This window comes from Mobula birostris, chromosome 12 (assembly GCF_030028105.1).
Source record: "Mobula birostris isolate sMobBir1 chromosome 12, sMobBir1.hap1, whole genome shotgun sequence".
Lineage (NCBI taxonomy): Eukaryota > Metazoa > Chordata > Chondrichthyes > Myliobatiformes > Myliobatidae > Mobula > Mobula birostris.
Window position 1 is genome coordinate 67,622,797 of NC_092381.1, and position 24,277 is coordinate 67,647,073.

The 24,277-nt window shown below is 43.9% G+C and overlaps 1 protein-coding gene across 1 annotated transcript; it reads right to left on the minus strand.

Moving 5' to 3' along the window:
• Nucleotides 1–6,548: 6,548 nt before the first annotated feature.
• LOC140205999 (toll-like receptor 2 type-2) lies at nt 6,549–24,058 on the minus strand. The gene is given in 4 exon segments (XM_072273995.1): nt 6,549–9,320; nt 16,691–16,701; nt 23,692–23,765; nt 23,767–24,058. Coding segments are annotated over 4 exon segments (2,703 nt in total). The 5' UTR covers nt 23,893–24,058; the 3' UTR covers nt 6,549–6,828.
• Between the last annotated feature and the right edge of the window lie 219 nt (nt 24,059–24,277).

Below are 24,277 nucleotides of genomic sequence, written 5' to 3' on the forward strand. Positions count from 1 at the left end.
ACTCTTTTGTTCTACTACACTCCCCAGAGCTCTGCTGTTCACTGAGAAAGTCCTACCTGGACTGAACTCTCCAAAACAACACTGCACACTTAACTGATTTAAACTCCATTTGCCATTCCTCTGCCCACTTACTTGGATGATCAAGATACCCTTATAATTTTTAATAATATACCACATGGTTTAGTGTCAACTGTAGACTTAATAACCATGTCCTGTAAGTTCTTATCTAAATTGTTGATATAGATGACAAACAACAATGGGCCCAGCATCAATGCCTGAGGTATGTCACTAATCATAGTCCTTCACTCTGAGAAACAACCTTCACCCCATTACTCTCTGCTTTCTATTATACATATTTAATTATGTATTCAATTAGCCAGCTCTTCTTGAATAGAACATGCGAGAATTGTTTTATGTGCTTAACTAAAGCCGCAGTCCTTCACTTTCATTAAAAACAAACCAAAAGCAGTCACCTCGTACTGATGTCATTATGTCAGACACTGTCTCTTAGAGTGAACACAACAACTCAATGACAGTATTTCTATTATGAACAGTAGGTGTCATCTGTCACCCATTACATTATCCTACAAAGCACCCGCCCACCCCCTGAATTCATCAAAACCGGCATTGTAAGTCTCTCTGGAGCTCGTGTGAGCTGCCTGGTTTGGGTCCAATGTGCCTTGGTTCGAGTAACAGCAGGTTCCTCTGGCTCATCTGGGGTGAGTTGACATGCCCAATATGACCCGTCTACAACCACGCTTTGCCTTCTGTGGGCAAGCCAGTTCTGAATCCACAAAACAATGTCCCCTTGGATCCCATGCCTCCTTACTTTCTCAATAAGCCTTGCATGGGGTACCTTATCAAATGCCTTGCTGAAATCCATGTACACTACATCTACGGCTCTACCTTCATCAATATGTTTAGTCACATCCTCAAAAATTTCAATCAGGCTCGTAAGGCACGACTTGCCTTTGATAAAACCATGCAGACCATTCCTAATCATATTATGCCTCTCCAAATGTTCATAAATCCTGTCTCTCAGGATCTTCTCCATCAACTTACCAACCACTGAAGTAAGACTCACTGGCCTATAATTTCCTGGGCTATCTCTACTCCCTACTTGCCTACTACTGAATTTAGACTTTTTGTCTATAGTTTCAAGATTTTTCTTTGCCACTCTTCTTAAATAAAGGCACAGCATTCAGAATGATATTGCAAATATCTCAGCCTGGGCTCCTACAATTTCCTCTCTAACCTCCCACATTATTCTTGGATATGCATAGTCAGCCCTTGGAGATTTGTCTGTCTTCATACATTTTAAGAGATCCAATATTTCCTCTACTTTGAAGCATACTATCCCCAACACTTCCCCATTTACCTTTTCTAGTTCTGCTAGTTCTGAAGTTTTCTTGTCTTTTCCCACAGTAAACTAGAGGTGAAGTATTAATTAAGGACTTTGCCCACCTCCAGTGACTCTGCACAAAGATGTCCACTTTGGTTTTTGAGGACCTTATTCTCTCCCTAATTATTCTTTTCCCCTTAACATGCTTAAATCTATCTTAGAATTTTCTTAATTTTCTTTGCCAAAAGCTATCTCATGCTCCCCTTTTGCCCTCCTGATTTTCTTGTGATGCAGGAGGTATGGTAGTGGAACCATCCAGATCTTGGTGAGCCAGTCTAAAGCAATCTACGGAAATACACTCAGCTTTACCTTTCCTATCTACAATAAAAGTCTTTTCGCCGTTCAAAATGCTCGAATATACCAAGGATTCACCTGATCCCAGCTCTCTCTACCTGACCCATACTCATTTATTTTTGGAGGGGGCCGCAATATCACTCATCATCCAGGGTTTCTATCTCCTACCTGCCTTGCCCTTCACTCTAAAAAGAGCACGCAGAACTTGAGTAACACAAAGTTCTGTGGCAAATGCCCAATTGGATGTAGTCCACATTCAAATTTTGCCTGAGTTGGTTATTCACATATTGAAGCATTAGAGACATAACTCCTCTGAGTTCAGACAAAGAAAACTCCTAACGTTCCTGTACAGCTCAGATGACACATGGTGCAAACATTACAAGGTTGCGATTATATTCAGTTATTGTAGACAACATGTACAAATTTTCGTAGTGGTAACATAGCAATGTCACAGGAATTAACTCCATACTAACACTGACACAGCCATGGGCTGTATCTTTTCTTTTACCTTGTTTCTTCATTTAATTTACGTGTTTGAATAAGACTATGAGTGGATTGCTACAAACATATTATGGGCACACTCCTGCCTTATCCAGAGCTGAAATCTTGTTAAAAAAAAATGACTAGAATTTCCACCTGGTGAACAATAAATTACAATTACATTTTCATCATTATTCAAAACAAAATCTTACAAAGTGAAGTATACATACATCGTGTATTTTATTTCAAACTTCTAATTGCTATGCCATTTATTGCACATATGAATGCACAATGTACTATATATAAGCATTGTAGCAGAAAGTACTTGGTATAAATATTCAGAGGGAAAGTAACAGTTTCAATGTAAGTAATCTTTGCCCTTTATTTTGAATGTTTTGAAGCCACATGGCTTTGTCAAATGCACATCCTGTCTGACCAATCAGGCTGATATGTTTTGAAGATGCACCCAAATTTATGAATGCGGGAAGAACAGTAGATGTGGTTTACATTGCCTTCAGTAAGGCCTTTGACAACCTTTCACATGGGAGATTTGTCCAAAAGGTTAGGGCCATGAGATTAAGGAAAATTTGACAAACTGGATGCAAATTTGGTTTGACAATGGAAAAAGTGCTTCGTACTAGTCATGTTACTCAAGGACTGGTGCTGGAACTTTTGCTGTTTGTAATATATGTAATTGATGCAGATGTAGGAGAAGTGGAACTAAGTCAGCAGATGATACAGAGATTATAGAGTCATGAATAGCCTGGTGGGGAGTCAATTTACAGAGTGATATTAATGTGTTGGTGAAGTGGGCTGAGAATTGGCAGATGCAGTTTAATCCAGATAAATGTAAGATGATGCATTTGGGAGAACAAATGAGGCTAGGACATGTCCAATAAATGGTTGGGTCAAAGGGAGCATCTTGGAGTACAAGCCCATAGATCCAGAAGGTAATTAGAAAGACAAATGGGATACAAGTCAGAATACATAAGCGGGGAGGTAGTGCTCCAAATTTATCAAACTATACCTGGGCCTCAGTTGGAATTATAGGAAGGATGTGATATTGCTACAGAGAGTGCAGAGGAAATTCAATAGGATGTTACCTGGGATGTAGAGTTTCAGTTAAGAGCAAAAATGGAGAAGCTACGTCTGTTCTCCATGGAGCAGAAGAGGTTAAGAGGTGATGAGATTAAGATATAGAAAATTATGAAGGGTGTAGATAGGGTAGACTGTAGGAAACATTCTCCATATCAGGGCTAGAGGAAACAAAAGGATACAGATTTAGTGTAAGAGATTTAGACAGGATATAAGGAGGACTGTTTTTCACTAGAGAGTGGCGAATACCTGGATGTACTAAGAGAGTAGTGGAAGCAGATTCGTTGACAGCATTCAGTGTCCAGACTAGTATTGTGACTATGAACTGGGTCACTGTAGGTGGTTGATAGAAAATATTCATCACAGAAAGGGCTAGTGGAGAATGTATTTTTGCTCTCACCACACTCAACAGTACAATATTGTTTCATACTCTTCAAACACATAGATAACAGTGAATGATTAACCACAGTTTCAATTGCTATAATTGCCTACTTTCATACTTTGAGTATTGACAGATAACTTTTAGAGAGTAACATAATTCCAATTGAAGTGACAAAACAGATATGTCCTGAACTGTGTATTAAATGGCAAGGATATACCTTTGATGTGTTAATATAGAAAATGACTACTTAATGCCTTCCCTGATCCCATCACTAGGTCTTCAATAATGGCCAATTATCATGAACTTTCAAGTATTTTCTTCTTCTGTGTAGTTACAATGGTACTGAATCAGAATGTCATAAGCCCAATGATTGGTTTTGATGACTTTAAAGTAACAGTGGAAGTTAAAGCAACACACATCAAAGTTGCTGGTGAACGCAGCAGGCCAGGCAGCATCTCTAGGAAGAGGTGCAGTCGACGTTTCAGGCTGAGACCCTTCGTCAGGACTAACTGAAGGAAGAGTGAGTAAGGGATTTGAAAGTTGGAGGGGGAGGGTTGATCTTCATGGACACCCCGCTCTGGTCTTCTGCCTGCTCTGGATCTCTTTATCGCTAATTGCCGATGGGACATAACCGTCTCGACTTCACCGCACCTTGTCCCCATTCCAACCTCACTCCTTCCGAACGCTCTGCTCTCCACTCCCTCCGCACTAATCCTAACATTATTATTAAACCCGCCGATAAGGGGGGTGCTGTTGTAGTCTGGCGTACTGACCTCTACCTTGCCGAGGCACAGCAACAACTCGCGGATACCTCCTCTTATTTACCCCTCGATCGTGACCCCACTAAGGAGCACCAGGCCATTGTCTCCCACACCATCACCGACTTTATCCGCTCAGGGGATCTCCCATCCACTGCTACCAACCTTATAGTTCCCACACCCCGCACTTCCCATTTCTACCTCCTACCCAAGATCCACAAACCTGCCTGTCCTGGCCGACCTATTGTCTCAGCTTGCTCCTGCCCCACCGAACTCATTTCTGCATACCACGACACGGTTTTATCACCCCTTGTTCAATCCCTTCCGACCTATGTTCATGACACTTCTAGCTCTTAAACTTTTCGATGATTTTAAGTTCCCTGGCCCTCACTGCTTTATTTTCACCATGGATGTCCAGTCCTTATATACTTCCATCCCCCATCAGGAAGGTCTCAAAGCTCTACGCTTCTTTTTGGATTCCAGACCTAATCAATTCCCCTCTACCACCACTCTGCTCCGCCTAGCGGAATTAGTCCTTACTCTTAATAATTTCTCCTTTGGCTCCTCCCACTTCATCCAAACTAAAGGTGTAGCTATAGGCACCCGTATGGGTCCTAGCTATGCCTGCCTTTTTGTTGGGTTTGTGGAACAATCTATGTTCCGTGCCTATTCTGGTATCTGTACCCCACTTTTCCTTCGCTACGTCGACGACTGCATTGGTGCTGCTTCCTGCACACATGCAGAACTCGTTGACTTTATTAACTTTGCCTCCAACTTTCACCCTGCCCTCAAGTTTACCTGGTCCATTTCTGACACCTCCCTCCCCTTTCTAGATCTTTCTATCTCTGTCTCTGGAGACAGCTTATCCACTGATGTCCACTATAAGCCTACTGACTCTCACAGCTATCTGGACTATTCCTCTTCTCACCCTGTCTCTTGCAAAAACGCCATCCACTTCTCGCAATTCCTCTGTCTCCGCCGCATCTGCTCTCAGGATGAGGCTTTTCATTCTAGGACGAGGGAGATGTCTTCATTTTTTAAAGAAAGGTGCTTCCCTTCCTCCACTATCAACTCTGCTCTTAAACGCATCTCCCCCATTTCACGTACATCTGCTGTCACTCCATCCTCCCGCCACCCCACTAGGAATAGGGTTTCCCTGGTCCTCACCTACCACCCCACCAGCCTCCGGGTCCAACATATTATTCTCCGTAACTTCCGCCACCTCCAACGGGATCCCACCACTAAGCACATCTTTCCCTCCCCGCCTCTCTCTGCATTCCGCAGGGATCGCTCCCTACACAACTCCCTTGTCCATTCGTCCCCCCCATCCCTCCCCACTGATCTCCCTCCTGGCACTTATCCGTGTAAGTGGAACAAGTGCTACACATGCCCTTACACTTCCTCCCTTACCACCATTCAGGGCCCCAGACAGTCCTTCCAGGTGAGGCAACACTTCACCTGTGAGTCGACTGGGGTGATATACTGCGTCCGGTGCTCCCGATGTGGCCTTTTATATATTGGCGAGACCTGACGCAGACTGGGAGACCGCTTTGCTGAACATCTACGCTCTGTCCGCCAGAGAAAGCAGGATCTCCCAGTGGCCACACATTTTAATTCCACATCCCATTCCCATTCTGACATGACTATCCATGCCCTCCTCTACTGTAAAGATGAAGCCACACTCAGGTTGGAGGAACAACACCTTATATTCCGTCTGGGTAGCCTCCAACCTGATGGCATGAACATCGACTTCTCTAACTTCCACTAGGCCCCACCTCCCCCTCGTACCCCATCTGTTACTTATTTTTATGCACACATTCTTTCTCTCACTCTCCTTTTTATCCCTCTGTCCCTCTGAATATACCTCTTGCCCATCCTCTGGGTCCCCCCCTTGTCTTTCTTCCCAGACCTCCTGTCCCATGATCCTCTCGTATCCCCTTTTGCCAATCACCTGTCCTGCTCTTGGCTCCATCCCTCCCCCTCCTGTCTTCTCCTATCATTTTGGATCTCCCCCTCCCCCTCCAACTTTCAAATCCCTTACTCACTCTTCCTTCAGTTAGTCCTGACGAAGGGTCTCGGCTTGAAACGTCGACTGCACCTCTTCCTAGAGATGCTGCCTGGCCTGCTGCGTTCACCAGCAACTTTGATGTGTGTTGCTTGAATTTCCAGCATCTGCAGAATTCCTGTTGTTTGAGTGGAAGTTAAACTGTGAACTTGAAGACTAGTTTGCATTTTAATTTATACCTGCTTTACACATAATTTCATAACTCTGGATTAATCTTCAATAATGAGCATTTGAACCACTTCGGCATAGAAGGGTATGGGGTAAGTGTTGAAAGATGGAGTCAGAGCAAATGAGTTTCCACCACTTTCTGTGCTGCACAACTGCATGACTATACTGTATATCTTTGTGATATTTATGGATCTAATTGGCCCGCCTTATTATGCTCTCTTCTAGAACAATTTGAATGGAAATCCAAGTTTAGGACAGCCTTCAATCTTCTCCAGAAGAACCCCTGTTGAAACTCATTCTGGGGCCACTCCAGGTAGGTGTTGCAATTCATCAGCTTCCTCAGTTTACAGAATCGATCTGGAATAGAATTCTTTGGAATTGGTTCCAACAGGAGCAGGATAAGACTATCCTTCCTATCATCAAATACCTGTTGGTGGGCAAAGAAAAATTCATAGTGGCACCATTCACTTTGCACAAAGTGTTTTGACAGGATAAAGATGGTTTTGTAGCTTTTTGATATGCAGTCAATGATATTAGTAATGATTGGCTTTCCGGGTTTGAAATCTCTTTCGTGGATGCAGATACGATATGGTGGATCATTGTCCTCTAGCTGTACCAGCAATTTGTTCTTCACCCATAAGGCATCATGTTCACTGTATGAAATAAAAGCATTGAACTCATAATTGTTTTGAATCTGGCTGACATCTAGATTTCTTTTAGCCTTGAGCCAAAGCCAAAGTGTACGTATATACCAGGTGACTTTATATTTCATACACAAAATAACACATACAGCCACTATAAGTGCTACACATGTCATGAGGAGCCCAATAAATAAGGGGATGTTGCATTCAATGGGAGAAAATTTCAGATATTTGATAACCCCATTTCTGAATTTCAGTGGAACATAACATTGATACTGATCAGGCCAGTTAAGAACCTTGGTATTTGTTTGTTGAACATAATTGGAGAAAGACTGAATTGAACAGAAACATTCAAAAGGGTTATTGCTCAATTTCACCTCTGTTAGATTCCAGGACTGTAATAAGCCTACATTTATATTGGTTATTTTATTGTAGTCAATATGCACGGTTTTCAGTGAATGACCTGTGATTTCAGGTAAAGATGCAATGACATTTCCTGTCAAAAATATTTCCTGGAGATCTTTCAGTGTCTTGAGGTTTGGCACAGTGGCGATGGAGTTATAACTCAAGTCTAAAGATTCCAGTGATTCTGGCAAACATTCAAATACATTTTCTTCCAACCTATTGTGTGATAAATCTATACGTTTCACTGTTTGAAGCCATGCGCAAGTCACTCCATTGGGCAGGAATACATCATTATGAGTAACACTTATATTGGACAAGCTCCTTAACCTGGTTGTCATCCTGCTGAGTTGTTGTAGATTTGTAAATTTGTTCCTGTTTAGAATGAGGGTTTTAAGACTGGGTAAAGGAGTTGAACATGTTTCAGGAATTAAGGTGGATACTTGAAGTAAGTTGGAAGATACGTCCAAATATGTTAAAAAAGTCAAAATTTCTGTTACTGCACATGGAACATAGAACAAACTCCCCTCAGTTATTGTTAGCTCCCGAAGTTGTGAAAATATATTAATTAAATAAGAAAGTGAGTAAAATTTATAGAAATTTGGATTAGAAACATCAGTTATAGAAATTCTACGCAAATTAACCTTCTCTACTGGTACAGTCCGTATGTTCCATTTGCCAATGCCATTCATTGTAATAGTGTGCAAATATAAATCTCTTATTTTTGAGCTTAGGACACCATTAAAGAAATAAATAGCCAAAGAATCAGTGATGGAAATATTCTTTACAATTAATGTGGAAACATTTGATGTGCTTAAAGGGGAGAACAGATCTACATCATTACCATATTTGGCAAAATCGGTATTTAGGATTTCTAATGTGGTTGTCGTTACTGGAATATCCTTGAAAATATTAATCAATAATTGTGGTTGCTGCCCAAACTGTAAATCTAAAGAAAGTTTCTCCATGCTTTGTATCATACTGAGTGTTCCAGGTTCATATGTCTGCAGCTCTCCAGTGATCAAATAGATCTCCTTAATTTGGATTGCATGAAGGGCAAATAAGGAACTCGAATTCAGAGAATATAGCCTAGAATTTCCAAAACGTAAAGTGTGTAGCTTCTGCAACCTGCTAATCTCTGCTCCAAAGTGAGCTGTTTCAAACCTGTTGTTGGTAATATCCAAGTGTCTTATTGATTGGAGATTGGTAAATGGCAAGACTGAAATATCATGCAGAAGATTATTTGAAAGATCGAGATACTGTAGTTCTGAATTTTTTGCAAATGATCCAGGTTCTATTTTTGTGATCCAATTGAACTGAAGAAACAAAACTTTCAGCTTGGTAAGATTTTGGAAGTTCTGCTGTTGAATTGTTTTGATGTTGTTGTGGGAGAGATCCAACTTCACTGTGTCAGAGCCCAGGGTACAAGGAGAAAGTGGATATCTAATCCCCGAACAATTCACTAAAAATGTTTCTACCTTCTTTGATGTTACACAAGTAGCAGGTGCGGAAAGATAAGTTAATGCAACAATTGCCACCAACAGAGTCATCTTCACCATGATGTATGTAAAGAAAATCCTGCTTCCAAGTTTCAACACTTCCATTTTCCACCAACAGCCATCTTCAAGAAGTTCTACCAAAGGAACAAATTTAATTATAAAGATGTCATTAATGCAACAACAGTATATTTACACATGTAACACCCTGGGAAAGGGTTCACTGCTAATGTAATGATTTTTCTGTAGCAGCAGTGTTTGGATTATGGCTAGAGATAATAGTGGCTTTGGAATATGCACCGTCAAATGAAGGGAGTGTCTTTTTCTTGTTGTGTGCCTGTGACCGAGGTGATTGGGGTCTTTTGTTCAGCGGAAGATGAAGAGAGAAGATGCCAGAAAGGAGAGGTTGTGGACACCAGAAAGGAGTGGAGTTGGAATGGGGCCAGGAGTCGACAAAGCCAGGAGAAATCGATGGAGGACCAACGGTAGGGAAACTGTGAGCTCCAACGTGCGCATTGGACTGTTTCATTAAAATGGGCCCTTTTCTTTTTATTTTACTTTACTAATCCTTTAGTCAAATTAAGAATTATAACGCTAAATCATTTAATTGCATATGGTATACTGTCTATTATTTTGCGGTACTGATTTGTAACAGGGTAACACATCACGCAGCATCCATCCAAACAGGAGGTTTTGCACCTCAGATTTCACAGGTTTGGTGGGGCCAGAGACTGTCTTCCCTAGACTAACACCGATGGCCGAACCTGAGGGTTACACACAAAAGGGAACTTGGTAGTGAAACTCCAAGAAGTGTGCTGTTCCCATTTTGGTGGTAATTGATTTATAGGAGGTGCTGTCAGAGTAGATTGTAGAGATTACTGTGGTATATTTTGTCAGCTTTGAGATGCCAAGTAGCAAATCACTTACCTTGAGTTAGTTAATCTATGGCATGCTTTTACTGCCAGAATATTTTGTGGCAGATTCATTTGGGGTTCTGCTCAGTGACAATGCCCAGGATACGTGTTTGGGTAGGGAAACCAAATCTCAAAAGTTAGTTTGCTGACATATCTAATCTGGGTGGGAAAGTAAGTGATAAAGAGAATGACAATTGGCCACAGTATTATAGCATGGACAGTCCGAAGGTGGTAGATGGAGTATAATTTGGGATATGAGATTATTGTCTTATTAAGGAAAACAATGTTTTAAATGCTGAATAACTATTAAATATTGATTTAATCTGCAAGTCAAAAATATGATTCCTCCTCCTCCAGTCCTTACCTGTTTCACCCTTTCACCCACGCACTTACATTTCCTCCTAACATGGCTTTACCTATCATCTGTCAGCTGGTCCACTTCCCCTCCACCCACCATCTTACCCCATCTTTTCAGTCCTGATGAAGGGCCTCAGTTCAAAACCTCGACTGTTTATTCCCCACCAAAGATGCTGATCAATCTGTTGAGTTCCTCCAGCATTTTGCGTGTGTTCCTCTGGATTTCCAACATCTGCAGAATCTTTTGTGTTTAAAAAGTCAAGTGATTTGCTTATCTATTTTCCAAGGGCTTGCCAAGGAAATTCTGCTTAAACTGTACAGAGCTTAAATGAAACAACATCCAGACGTGTGTGTGTGCAGCTTGTGGTTTGCGATTTTACCCAACACTTAGAAACATTGCACTGAAAGTTATTTAGTCTGTTTCATGTGATGTAGAGAGATTGTGTAGTCAGGCCTGTAACATCTAGGGTGTTAATGCAATATTATCATTCATTTCGAGAAGACTGGAATATAAAAGCAAGGATGGAATGCCGAGGATTTATAAGGCAATGGTCAGACCGCACTTGAAGTATTGTGAGCAGTTTTGGACCCCTTATCTAACAAAGGATGTGCTAGCATTGGGGAGTCTCCAGAGGAGATTCCCAAGTATGATCCTGGGAATGAAAGGGTTAACGTATGAGGACCATTTGATGACCTTGGGCCTGTACTCACTGGAGTTTAGAAGAATTATGGAGAGGGGGGATCTCATTAAAAATGATTGAATATTGAAAGGCCCAGATTGAGTGGACATAGAGAGGATGTTTTTTATAGTGGGGAGAGTCTAGGATCGGAGGGCACAGCCTCAGAAAAGAAGGACATCCCTTTAGGACGGAGATGAAGAGGAATTTTTTAGCCAGAGGGTAGTTAATCTGTGAAATTCATTTCCACAGATGGCTGTGGAGGCCAAATCCGATATATTTAAAGCGGAGCTTGATAAGTTCTTGTTTGTAAGGGTGTCAAAGGTTATGGGGAGGATGGAGTTGAGAGGGATATTAAATCGGACGATAGAAGGCAGAGCAGACTCAATAGGCTGCATGGCCTAATTCTGCTCCTATGTCTTTATGGAGGAAGAAGAAATAATCTTATTGGAACATAACATTTTGAGAGGCCCTGTTAAATTAGAAGTTGAGATGTCTGTTCCCCATTCAAGGTAATACTGAGCCACTTAGTAATGAAGTCACAAGAGCCTGCAGACGTTAGAGATCTGGAGCAACACACAAAGGAACTGAAGGAACTCGGTGGGTGGGGCAGCATCGATGGAGGGAAATGGACAGTTGACGTTTTGGATTGAGAGCCTTCATCAGAACTGGGTGTGGAGCTGCAGAGTAAGAAGTCAGGATTAGTGGTCTCTTTTGTACGACTTTGGAATTCTCTGCCTCAGAGGGATGGTGATATACAAGATGTCACCAACGCTGAGCGCTGAAGCGACCTGCACCTCGGTCATCTCTGAGGCTGAAGTCCGCAGGTGTTTCCAATGAGTGGACACTCTGTGGGACCAGACGGCATCCCAGGGCGGGTACTCAGGATGTGCGCGGCACAGCTGGCAGGTGTGTTTACAGACATTTTTAATCTCTCCCTCTCCCAGTGCAGAGTGCCCCCCTGCTTCAAAACATCCACCATTGTTCTTGTACCTAAAAAGACCAAGGTAACATGTCTGAACGACTGGCGTCCTGTCGCACTCACCTCAATGAAAAGCAAATGCTTTGAGAGGCTGGTCAAAGACTACATCTGCAGCATGCTCCCACCCACACTGGACCCCCTACAATTCACCTACCAATACAACCGATTAATAGATGACGCAATAGTCACAGCTCTACATACCTCTAGAGAAGAAGGATGCTTATGTGAGAATGCTGTTTTTGGACTACGGTTAAGCATTCAACACCATACTTCCCTCTAGGCTTGACAAGAAGCTCAGAGACCTTGGCCTGCACCCTGCCTTGTGCAGCTGGATCCTGGACTTCCTGTCAGATCGCCAACAGGTGGTGAGAGTAGGCTCCTTCATCCCTGCCTCTCTGACTCTCAATACAGGAGCCCCTCAGGGCTGTGTCCTAAGCCCCCTCCTTTACTCTCTGTATATCCATGACTATGTTGCCACCCACAACTCCAATCTGCTAATTAAATTTGCTGATGACAGTACATTGATTGGCCTTATCTCAAATAATAACAAGGCAGCCTACAGAGAAGGTCATCACCCTGACACAGCGGTGTCAAGAAAACAACCTCTTCCTCAATGTCGCAAAAACAAAGGAGCTGGTTGTGGACTACAGGAGGAATGGAGACAGTCTAACCCCTATTGACATCAATGGATCTAGGTTCAGAGGGTGAACAGCTTTAAGTTCCTTGGCATGCACATCACTGAGGACCTCACGTGGTCTGTACACACTGGCTGTGTGGTGAAAAAAGCACAACAGTGCCTCTTCCACCTCAGCTGGTTGAAGAAGTTTGGTATGGATCCCCAAATCCTAAGGACTTTCTACAGGGGCACAATTGAGAGCATCCTGACTGGCTGCATCGCTGCCTGGTATAGGAACTGTACTTCCCTCAATCACAGGACTCTACAGAGAGTGGTGCGGACAGCCCAGCTCTTCTGTACACGTGAACTTCTCACTATTCAGGGCATTTACAGAGACAGGTGCATAAAAAGGGCCCGGAGGATCATTAGGGAACTGAGTCACCCCAACCACAAACGGTTCCAGCTGCTGCCATCTGGGAGATGGTACTGTAGTGTTAAAGTCAAGACCAACAGGCTCTGGGACAGCTTCTTTCACCAGACTGATTAATTCATGCTGACACAATAGTATTTCTAACCTATATTGACTGTCCTGTTGTATATCCTATTCTACATACTATTTATCACAAATTACTATCAATTGCATTTTGCACACTCAGCTGGAGACGTAACGTAAAGATTTTTACTCCTCACATATGTGAAGGATGTAAAAAATAGTCAATTTGATTAAAATTAATGTGGGGATTGATGGGAAAGTGGAGTTGAGGTCAAAGAACTAGCCAAGATCTTTTGAATGATAGAATATGCTTGAAAGATTATGTGGATGCAACTGTTCCCATTTCTTATGTCCTTAACAATGGAGCAGAGACATAATTTATTCAATTATTTTGAACAGGTGAATTTACATACAAGTGGACAGAGTGACTTGATGGGGAAATGTGAAAACCTACTATTAAAACCTCCATATAATTTACCATAAAAGCCCATTCATATTGCAGAGTTCCCATAAAGAGTGCCAGAGAGAGAGAGAGAGAGAGAGAGAGAGACAGACAGACAGACAGAGACAGACACTGACACTGACACTGACACTAAAACAGGGGTTCCCAACCCTTTTTTATACCATAGATCAATACCAATAAGCAAGGGGTCTGAGAAACCCAAGTTGGGAACCTCTAGTCTAAATGTTTAATTGCTGCAACACAGTCCAACTCCAACTTAAGTAAGCACGATATAAAATAACCTTCTCATAGTTAGGCATAACAACATTTTCTGTTTAATTCCTATCTATTCATAACAACATTCTTATTGATCCATACTCCCGCTTAAAAAATGCAGTGCCTTTGGTGTTAGTAGCAGCTCTTCCCCAAACTGGGAAAGCATTATAATTTTTTAGTTTGAATGGCTTTGCTAAGAGAAAGGAAGTACAACTTCAGAGAATTTGTGATTGTTAGTCCCTTCAATGTAGATGACACTGTGATTAACTTTTAGAAGTTCCAATAGATATAACCATATAACAATTACAGCACAGAAACAGGCCATCTCGGCCCTTGTAGACCATACCGAATGCTTTCTCTTACCTAGTCCCACTGATCTGCACTCAGATATGATGGAAGGCCAGGGGATTCCTGAAGAAAATGGGTGAGAAGTACTACTTACACCCACAATTTAGTTTGCACTGGAAAATATACTGTAGGTTTTCACAAATAAAATGGGAGAGCTGTCTTAACGTCAAGAGCAACCATAACTACTCACTTTTATTGTCAAACACAGAACGTAAAGCGCAGAAAAAACTTCACACCATTACATCATCATATGTAATCACCATTACATACATGCATATGTTTCCAGCCGTTACATTACCCTGTCTGGAGCTCAGATGAGCTGCCTGGCTTGGGTCCTATGTCCTGTGTTCCATAGATGGAGTAACAGCAGGTGCCTCTGGCTTGTCCTCATGCTCAGGTCATGTCATGATGCTAGGGGAATGGTAGTGGAGTCTTCCAACTTTTTGTGGGCCGGTTTAAGGCAATCTACCGAAATCCATTCAGGATGACCCCTCCTATCTATGATAAAAGTCTTTTCTCTCTGTTCCAAAATGCGGAACAGGCCATTATAAGGGGGCCTAAGGGGATGCGCATCATGGCGGATGAAAATGAACAAGGCAGAGTGTAGGTCAATATGAACCCAACAGTGCCTAGTGCCATGATGGGAGGTAGAAATACACACAGAAGGATGAGTTTACTGAGGAGGATGGAATACTGTTGAGAGGACAACCAGGCTGTTGTGATGTCAGGAATAAAATCACAAGGCACTCGTAATGGCTGTCCATATACTCACTCAGCCCTGGACTACAGCTGGTCCTCTTTTGGGGCCATTCTGAGCCCCAGTAGGACTCATAGGAGATGATCATGCCACCACTCATCCATCAGGGAAAACCCTCAGAGCAACTTTGTGGTGTGTTCAGACTCTGAGAGTCCAAAAGACTGTGAGAGGTGAGTTTTCAGCATGCGATATTTTTCGATTTCTGGCTGGTGTTCAATCAGACTCACCACTCTTATGGCCATGGAACCACTCAGTGACACTACTATGTAATAATATCCAGTGTTATCCGTGGAGATTTCTTGCAGCATGAATTGGGCCTTGCTTTGTACAAGCCAAGTGACGGCATTTTGCTCCCAAAACTCCAGCGGTCTCAAAGTGACTGCACTGGCCGACACGCTGATTAACACTGGAATCGTCCTAGAGCATCGGGGTCATCAATGTAAGTTTTCGCAAGTGAAACGGTGGAGGTGTTTTACGTTTAAGGGAAACCGTAACAATTCACTCTTATTGTCAACCAAACATAGAACGTAAGGTGCAGTAAAATCTTCATGTTATCACGTCAGACCAGCCTCTTAACTCCAACCCAATGATTGCGAATTATGCATGTATTTCCACCTATTGCATTACCCTAAAATACCATTGTTCTGGGCCCCTCTTTTCAGAATCTCCACAGCAGTAGTTACCACTTTATTCAGCAGTAAGTGCTGCTAATGGGGGCAGGACAATACACTCTCCCCTTGCCTCTCTCCCTGATCTCCAGCTGTTCCTTGTAGTGCATTTCTGGATCACAGTACAATGTAATCTGAAAATTGGATTACACGTTGCCTGTTCTTTGGATAGTGTGTGGTTCAGTTTAGATCTTAGCTATTATTCATTGTGCTGGAATCATGTCTGGGCCACATTGTGCCGGACATGAAACTGGGCTGGGTACCTCCATATTGGCAGCATTGACATTTTCTTGGCATCAGACATACATCATATAACATTCTTAACTGCTAGCTACCCACTTTCACCCTTACCAGAGAATCGCAGCCTTCTGCTCCTTTCTAACTGCATTGCCTCGACAGAACTTGGAACATGTTATCCTGGTTCTGCCAGCAGAAGTGACATTCTGTTGAATGGGGAGATCTGACTGACAGCTCTAATATAATATGTCAGCCACCAAAGAATGCGCAAAATGTCAGTGTATTTTTACATACAAATTTAGCTACTGCAATACTCATGCAATATTTATTTCAGCTATGATATCACTGACAATAATTCATTACTGACAAGTGGATCAGTAACTGGAGGCAAAGGCATAAGCAATGGAGAAGACCCTATGACACATTCTACCCAAATACATCTATGAGCAAACTTTTTCAGGTTCAGGTTGAGAATTTCAAGTTGAGCTTTGAGGTACATTACATGTTGCAGGAAGATCTATGGCCATGTTCTCATGCCTAGACTGCTCTCTCCATGAAGGTCAAATTTTTCACTACAGGATCTTTCCGAGCATCTGCAACAGATCTCGGCCTTGTCTTCTAAGGAGCTGCTTACCACCCGGGCAGTGTATTTGCAAGCAGTAATTTCATCTTTGTGAGACAAACAACACCTTGGATGTAGCACTTTGCCTCATAGGTGGCTTCCCATGGGTTTAGACAACCAATAGCTTCACTAGAATTGCTTCTCTTCAGAGCACAGATCTTCTTATGAACAGGAAAGTTTTTCACTGCCTCAGCCTACAGATGGTTATGGATTATAAAAGAAAGTAGCTCAAGGTACGTGTTATGTTTTGAGGAAACACATAAATCATCTTCAATGAATCTTTGGCTTCCTATGGAGGCTCCAGTGCACAGGATCAAAAGAAGCTTCAGAGGATTGTAAACTCAGCTAGGTCCATCATTGGCACAAGCCTCCCCCCCCCGCACCCCCACACTGAGGACATCGTCGAGAGAATGTGCCTCAAGAAGGTAGCATCTATCATTATGGATCCTCACCGTCTGGGACAGGCCCTCTTCTTATGAACTACCATCAGGTATGAGGTACAGGAGCCTGAAGACCCACAATCAATTTTTTAGGAAGAGCTTATCCTCTGCCATCAGATTTCTGAATGGTCCGAGAACACTATCTCACCATCCATTCATCTATCATCGATACATCACTCTATTTCTGCCAGAAAGCAACAAATTTCACAACTAAGTTAGTGAAAATACATCTGATTCTGAATCAGATCCTGAATCACTTATCCAGAGGGATCCCACGCTGCCAAACATTTATAGCAGCTGATGTTGACACTTGACAAACTCCAGGGTACTTCCAGCAAGCCTTGCCATAACCAATGTCCTGACAGGCACATAGGTTAAACCACAGTTCAAGGACTCACTCCTGATAAATTATATCGCCATCCGAGTGGGAAACTGCAAAGTTGTTTGCAGTACTCTGCTAAGGTGGTGACTGATTACTACCTCATCGACTCTATTTCCATCATCATCCTGGCCCTAGAATGGCAGTGTCAACACAAGGATCAATGCCAGAGCTCTCAGGGACCTGAAAGAGGTAGTTCTTCTCCATCGGCACTACTTACTGTGAAGCATCTGGTAAGGTATTAACGACCAAAAAATATCCAGAAATGGCTTGATAAGATGACTAGAAGATGGAGGAACTAGTTAATCACAAACTTTAGGTGTAACTGAATTGGAAGCTCCATGTTCCTTAGGGTAAAGGAAAAATTTCTACTGGTACCTGAAGGGTAAGGTCCAGCAGAAAACGCTTAACCTAAAGACATGATGGATGGAAGAGCAACTCACAACCATTACATATGCAGGATCTTCAGTGCTGTAAAAGCCATCAGTGGCCCAGATAGTCAGGGACCCAATGAGAACCAACAGTGGGCGAGGTTATCAGTGTCAGAGAAGCAGCTAAATTTGCTGAAAGGATCATATCAAACATAGAACATAGAAATTTACAGCACATAACAGGCCCTTCAGCCCACAATGTTGTGCTGACCTCAAAGACCTCATCAACTGTGTGGTGAAGAGTGGGAGTGATAAATCCAGAATTTTAATCACATCTGGGAAGGCAGCAAATTCCAGGCATGGTAGAGTTGCCTTATCTGTGACCAAATTCAAGAAAGTTAGGAGTGACAGGGTAGCTAGTGGTTAGCGTAAAGCTATTACAGCTCAAGTGACTGGGGTTCAATTCCACTGCTGTCTGTAAGGAGTTTGTATGCTTTTCCCATGACCATGTGGGTTTCCTCTGGGTGCTCAGGTATCATTCCACGTTTCAAAGGCGTATGGGTTAGGGTGAATAAGTTGCGAGTGTGTTTTGTTGGCGCTAGAAACATTGCAACACTTGCGAGCTGCCCCAACACACACTTAAGACTGTTGGTCATTGACAAAAATGATGCAGTTCTCTGTGTGTTTCAATGTACAAGTAACAAAGAAAACTAATCATAAAATCTTTAAAAAGAAAGTAGACAAGTTTGACTGTGCAACCACATAAGGTTTCCCTGCTGTCTGCCACAGGAAAGTCATCACCAGCGTGCCCTCTGGGTGGTGTGGCTTATTCTGATTATCAAAATTTGCTTCTGTCGTGATTGGTTAGTTTAGAAACTACAGCTGCTATGGGTTAGCTACCTGGTGTCCATTTTCAAATATCCTGGGTATGTAGAGAGCACATGTAGGAGGTTCTACCTACCTCCCTTTGTTGAAGGCAAGTGCTGCACATGACCATTTGGAAGGTATGCTCTGTGCACATTTTTAACTAAGTTTGTTTCTTGAATATTCAGCTTTCTAGTGTCTATAACTTGGGGAACATAAATGTTTGGTTGAATTTTTACTGTTTGTGAATAAAGGATTTAATATACTCATTCACAGTCCATGCATCTTCTGTCTCACTTGCCAGACCTGCAAACCTGACTCGACATTACACAGGGTTCCTCTTAACTTGCTAAAGAACTGCTTCCGCAACTCACAACGTGGATTCTGTCTATCTGGAGGCACAGTGAATGTGATCTTAATCATGTGACAACTCCATGAAAAATACAGGGAGCAGCTTCAGCTATGGCACGTGCCCTTTCTAGATCTCACTGAAGTTGTTGGCTCCATAACTCTAGAATGACTTTGGAACAGTTTTCTCACAGCTGCTCACTGAAAGTCATTTCCATTTTATATTTACTTGATAGTATTTCAAACATGAAACTTGCTAACAGATTAACAGTGGAGTAAATCTTAGTGAAGTCCCCTGTTGAATAAGGCTGCTCTGTTGCCCAATTACATTTCTCAAACTTTCATGCAGCAATGTTGAAATTCACTTACACAAACCTTCCTGTATGGCTGGAGCTAAATTTCAAGACTAATGGAAACAGCTCAGTTTACAGTTCACTCTACAACCATAGTCACCCAAATCTCAGAGGTAGAGCTGCATATGTGGTCTACAGTAACATTCACATATACTTAGTCATCTTGGACTTGTTCATTGAAACAATACAAGACATTACGCTCAACATCTACAGGACAAGGATTCTCCACCACTCTGCTTCCACTACATCACACTGGGGTCCACCTGTAAAGATTCTCACCAAGATACTGAAAAATATGTGAATCAGATCTTAGCCAAGGGAGAGATCGGCAATGGTATTCACAACTTTCAAGTGCCACCACAGTGTTTATGTCATGGTCCGGTCCGTGAAGTTCACATTCCAGTTCACAGTCTGGTCCATTGATCCTTATTCCAGGTTTTCTGGTTTTCCCTTGTCCTGTTGTGTGCCTTAATTGAGCCACACGATTCTCATTTTGGGCTGGCTACATAAACAGTTCCTGGGTTCAGCTTCAGTTGCTGGACTGTTCCTTCCCCTTCCCCTTCCTTCTGAAGCCTTGCCTGCTAACTTCACCTGAAGCCTCACCTGCTACCTTTGCCTGAAACCTCGCCTGCTACCTTCGCCTGTGTCCTTGCCTGTAATGCCGTCAGGTTCAACTGCCAGGGTGAGATCAGGGCCTTGCTGTGTCTAGATAAGAAACTGTCTTCCATTGTTTGGAACTGGCTCTTTGTGTCCTCACCTTCGCTAGGTAGATCGGGCTGTTTGCCGTTGCCTTGAGTTGGGAACTGTCTCTGTATCCACACCTTCGCTAGGTAGGTCCAGCTGTTTGCCGTTGCCTTGAGTTGGGAACTGTCTCTGTATCCACACCTTCGCTAGGTAGGTCCAGCCGTTTGCCGCTACCTTGAGTTGAGAACTGTCTCTGTGTCCACGCCTTCGCTGGGTAGGTCCGGCCATTTGCCGCTACCTTGAGTGGAGATCTATCTCTCAGTTTTCTGTGTATGAGTCCCGGCCCTACATCCTGCTCCCTAGGAAGGGTGATGACTCTGTGTTGAGCCCTGGCCCCAAGTCCTGTTCCCAACAACGGGTCCTGGCTCTGTGTTCCATGTTCCTGTTCTCTCATGACCAAGGCTCTGTATTCCTGTCCCCCTCGACCAAGGCTCTGCGTTCCTGTCTCCCTCGACCAAGTCAAAGCTTCGTGTTCTTGTCCTGTCCATGTGCCTCACCCAGCCCACGAGTACTTCGCCTAGCCCAGTGCTGGGGTTCCCTAATCCTGTTCAGGAGTCTCATGTCCAGTCCTGTTGCCACTCCTCGTCCTGTAGCTACGTCTTGTCCTAACCTAGATACGGGGTCCGAGCCCGAGTCAAGACTCGGTTCTGGGTCCCTGTCCAGTCTTCGGCTCGGAGTCCTTGTTCAGGTTCCAAGTTCCTTGTTCCTCGTCCAGGTCTCGCTTTCCTAGTCTTGTCCTAGCCTAGGCCCTGTATCCTGGTCTTGTCCAGGGCCTGTGTCTTGTCCAGCATCATTTCTTCCCCACTTCCCTTGCTTTCTTGACACACTTAGTCCTGTTCCTAGTACTTCAGTGTCCGTGTCTTGTATTCGGGTCCGCTCCCAGCGCCCCCCCCCCTCTATGACAGAACAGTCCAGTCAAATATGGACCTAGTGACACTGACACTGTCATTTTACTCTTGCAATCCTGGGTTCCCTCCTGTTGAATGCCCCCCCCACCCACCCACCCGTGTTGTCCTTTGTCCTGGAGAGCCTGTTCTGTCGCCAGGAGGCTCCCATAGAAAAGGGGCGGATACTGTCATGGTCCGATCCGTAAAGTCTGCATTCCGGTTCACGGTCCGGTCTGTCGATCCTTGTTCCAGGTTTTCTGGTTTTCCCTTGTCCTGTTGTGTGCCTCAACTGAGGCACATGATTCTAATTTTGGGCTGGCTACATAAACAACTCCTGGGTTCAGCTTCAGTTGCCAGACTGTTCCCTCCCCTTCCCTTTCCTTTCCTTCTGAAGCCTCGCCTGCAATGCTGTCAGGTTCAACTGCCAGGGCAAGATCGGGGCCTTGCTGTGTCTAGATAAGGAACTGTCTTTCATTGTTTGGAATTGTCTCTTTGTGTCCTCGCCTTCACTAGGTAGGTCCAGCCATTTGCTGCTACCTTGAGTTGAGAACTGTCTCTGTGTCAATGCCTTCACTAGGTAGGTCCGGCCGTTTGACGCTACTTTTGAGTTGAGAACTGTCTCTATGTCCACGCCTTCGCTAGATAGGTCCAGCTGTTTGCCGCTACCTTGTGTTGTGAACTGTCTCTTTGTGCCCTTGCCTCCGCTGGGTAGGTCCAGCCATTGGCCACTACCTTGAGTGGAGATCTGTCTCTCAGTGTTCTGTGTATGAGTCCCGGCCCTACATCCTGCTTTCAAGGAGGGGTCCCGGCTCTGTGTTCCAAGTTCCTGTCCCCCTCGACCAAGCCTCTGTGTTTCTGTCCTCTCCAAACTGAGGCTCTGAGTTCCTGTCCCCCTCAAGGCCGAGGCTCTGCGTTCCTGTCTCCCTCGACCAAGTCAAGGCTTTGTGTTCTTGTCCTGTCCATGTGTGTCACCCAGCCTAGGAGTACCTCACCCAGCCCGGTACTGGGGTTCCCTCGTCCTGTCCAGGAGTCTCACGTCCAGTCCTGTTGCCACTCCTCATCCTGTAGCCACGTCTTGTCCTCACCTAGATCCGGGGTCCGAGCCCAAGTCAAGACCCAGGTTCCGGGCCCCTGTCCAGTCCCTGGCTCAGTGTCCTTGTCCGGGTTCCAAGTTCCTAGTTCCTCGTCCAGGTCCTGCTTTCCTAGTCTAGTCCTAGCCCAGGCCCTGTATCCTAGCCTCGTCCAGGGCCTGTGTCTTGTCCAGTATCATTTCTTCCCCACTTCCCTTGCTTTCTTGACACACCTAGTCCTCTTCCTAGTACTTCAGTGTCTGTGTCTTGCATTTGGGTCCACTCCCAGCGCCCCCCCCACCATGACAGTTTAGTTGATTGAAGAAAAGTTTATTTTAGTTAAGGACCTCAGACATGCACAGAGCTTATGGCCAACCCTATATAAGCTTCTGAGATCTGGACTACTGACAACTACTGAGATCTTGAATGACTGGAGGTATTATCGCCAAAGTGGCCTCTGCAAAATGTGCTAATTCAACAGACAGACATGGAGACAACGTGAATATCCACCCTGGGGCCAATGTCCTCAGTCATTTTCTTGGCCACATTGCAGACTCTCCATTCTAGGCTACACACACAAAAAATGCTGGTGAACGCAGCAGGCCAGGCAGCATCTATAGGAAGAGGTACAGTCGACGTTTTGGGCTGAGACCCTTCGTCAGGACTGACTGAAAAAAGACTCCATTCTGGGCTATGTCATTGGAATAGACAATCAGACAAAAGAAAAGATTCACAACCGTGCTCAAAGCCCCTTTGAAGACCATGGAGACCATTCAGTAAGCCACGTCCCCACTGACTCCTGACCACGTCTGGTTCACACCTGCTCAGGTAGGTAAAGAGGCGCTGGGGATGGCATTAGGAAACCCAACGATCGGGAACCCAACATGTAGAAACCCAGTGTAAGTGTCATAGCTGCGGAGTCAACAGCGCAACAGATTCGGCGATAGCGCTCCTGAATATGCAAGTGTCAGCTAGTTATTATTTCATTATGGCGGTATTTAACTCCCTTCTTTTTTGTTGTAGCGCTTGTGGAGACTTGCGAAAAGCCCAGCAACGTTACGCTGCCTGCTTGCATTCGGCCTTACCTGGGGAAGTGGGCTATCGAGTCGACTGACGCTGAAGACTAACTGTATTCCGTTGTATATTTCGATATACCTTTCAGCCGCGGTGTTGGTATCTAGTTGTCCGTTTGAGAGTCTTAATTAAAGACCACGTTTGGCCTAGCGTTTATTGTTTTCTTTTCCCTTGAAATCCTGTTTGCATTCAAGTCCGTGAACTATCAACTCGCTTCAGTCTCTCTCTCTCTCTCTCCGCACTTGGGTCGTATCCGAACGTACTGTCAGGAAAAGGCAGAATGAGTGAATCATGTCACAACTTACTCGCCGACCCAGAAAACCTGAGTGCAAACAAGTTATTCCCCACCCTGGAGAACTGTTTAAAAAAAAAACAGTACTCAGCACTTCCACCCGCCCGCTCCCTTTATGAAAGAATCAATAATTCTTTGTTGGTCTGATCATCCCCAAAAAATCCAAGTGCAAACAAGTTATACTCCATCCCAGGGTACTGCCCGCAATCGGCAGAGTTATTGCACAATATTGGTTGATCCCGATCAAAACATGTTTACTTTTTAAAGTAAATTCTTACCAATTAATTAATCGCCCACGATGAATGAAATAACCATAAACATTTGGGAAGGGACCCTGCCGAGTTTAATGTTTCTCTTGAAGCCGGGCGAGTCAGTTTCCCTGACAGAACGTGGTAATTGGTTTTCTGCTGTACTGTACCGATTTCGGGCGGATCCACCTGACTCACACTCGATTGCACATTTCGGAGAATAGCCTGTGGCTTCACCTTCCCGAAGCATACCTTCAAACTGTTTTTCGAACACTACGCCTGTTATTTAAAGCTGCTTTTTCTCCTTGGAACGAGTCTGTTGGAATGACGCTGCCTGGGCGCAGGTAGTTTTGGCTCCTCCGGGAGTAATTGTTCCCAACAGGAGCTTGTTGTTCCTGTGTGCGTTTGTTCGCCATTGTACATCCACCAATTCTTTTCCCACATCCTGGATTCCGACTCCCTTCCGTACATCGCACTTCTGGAAATTATTGTAGACTCTGTTCCTACCCTTCTTTTCAAACAAGGAGGCGGTGTTTAATTTAAAACAACATTAACTGATAACTGCCTCTGGTCCTTAGCTGACCACTCTAGTGCATGCACTTCGCCACTGGAAATAGACAGACACCCCTTTGAAT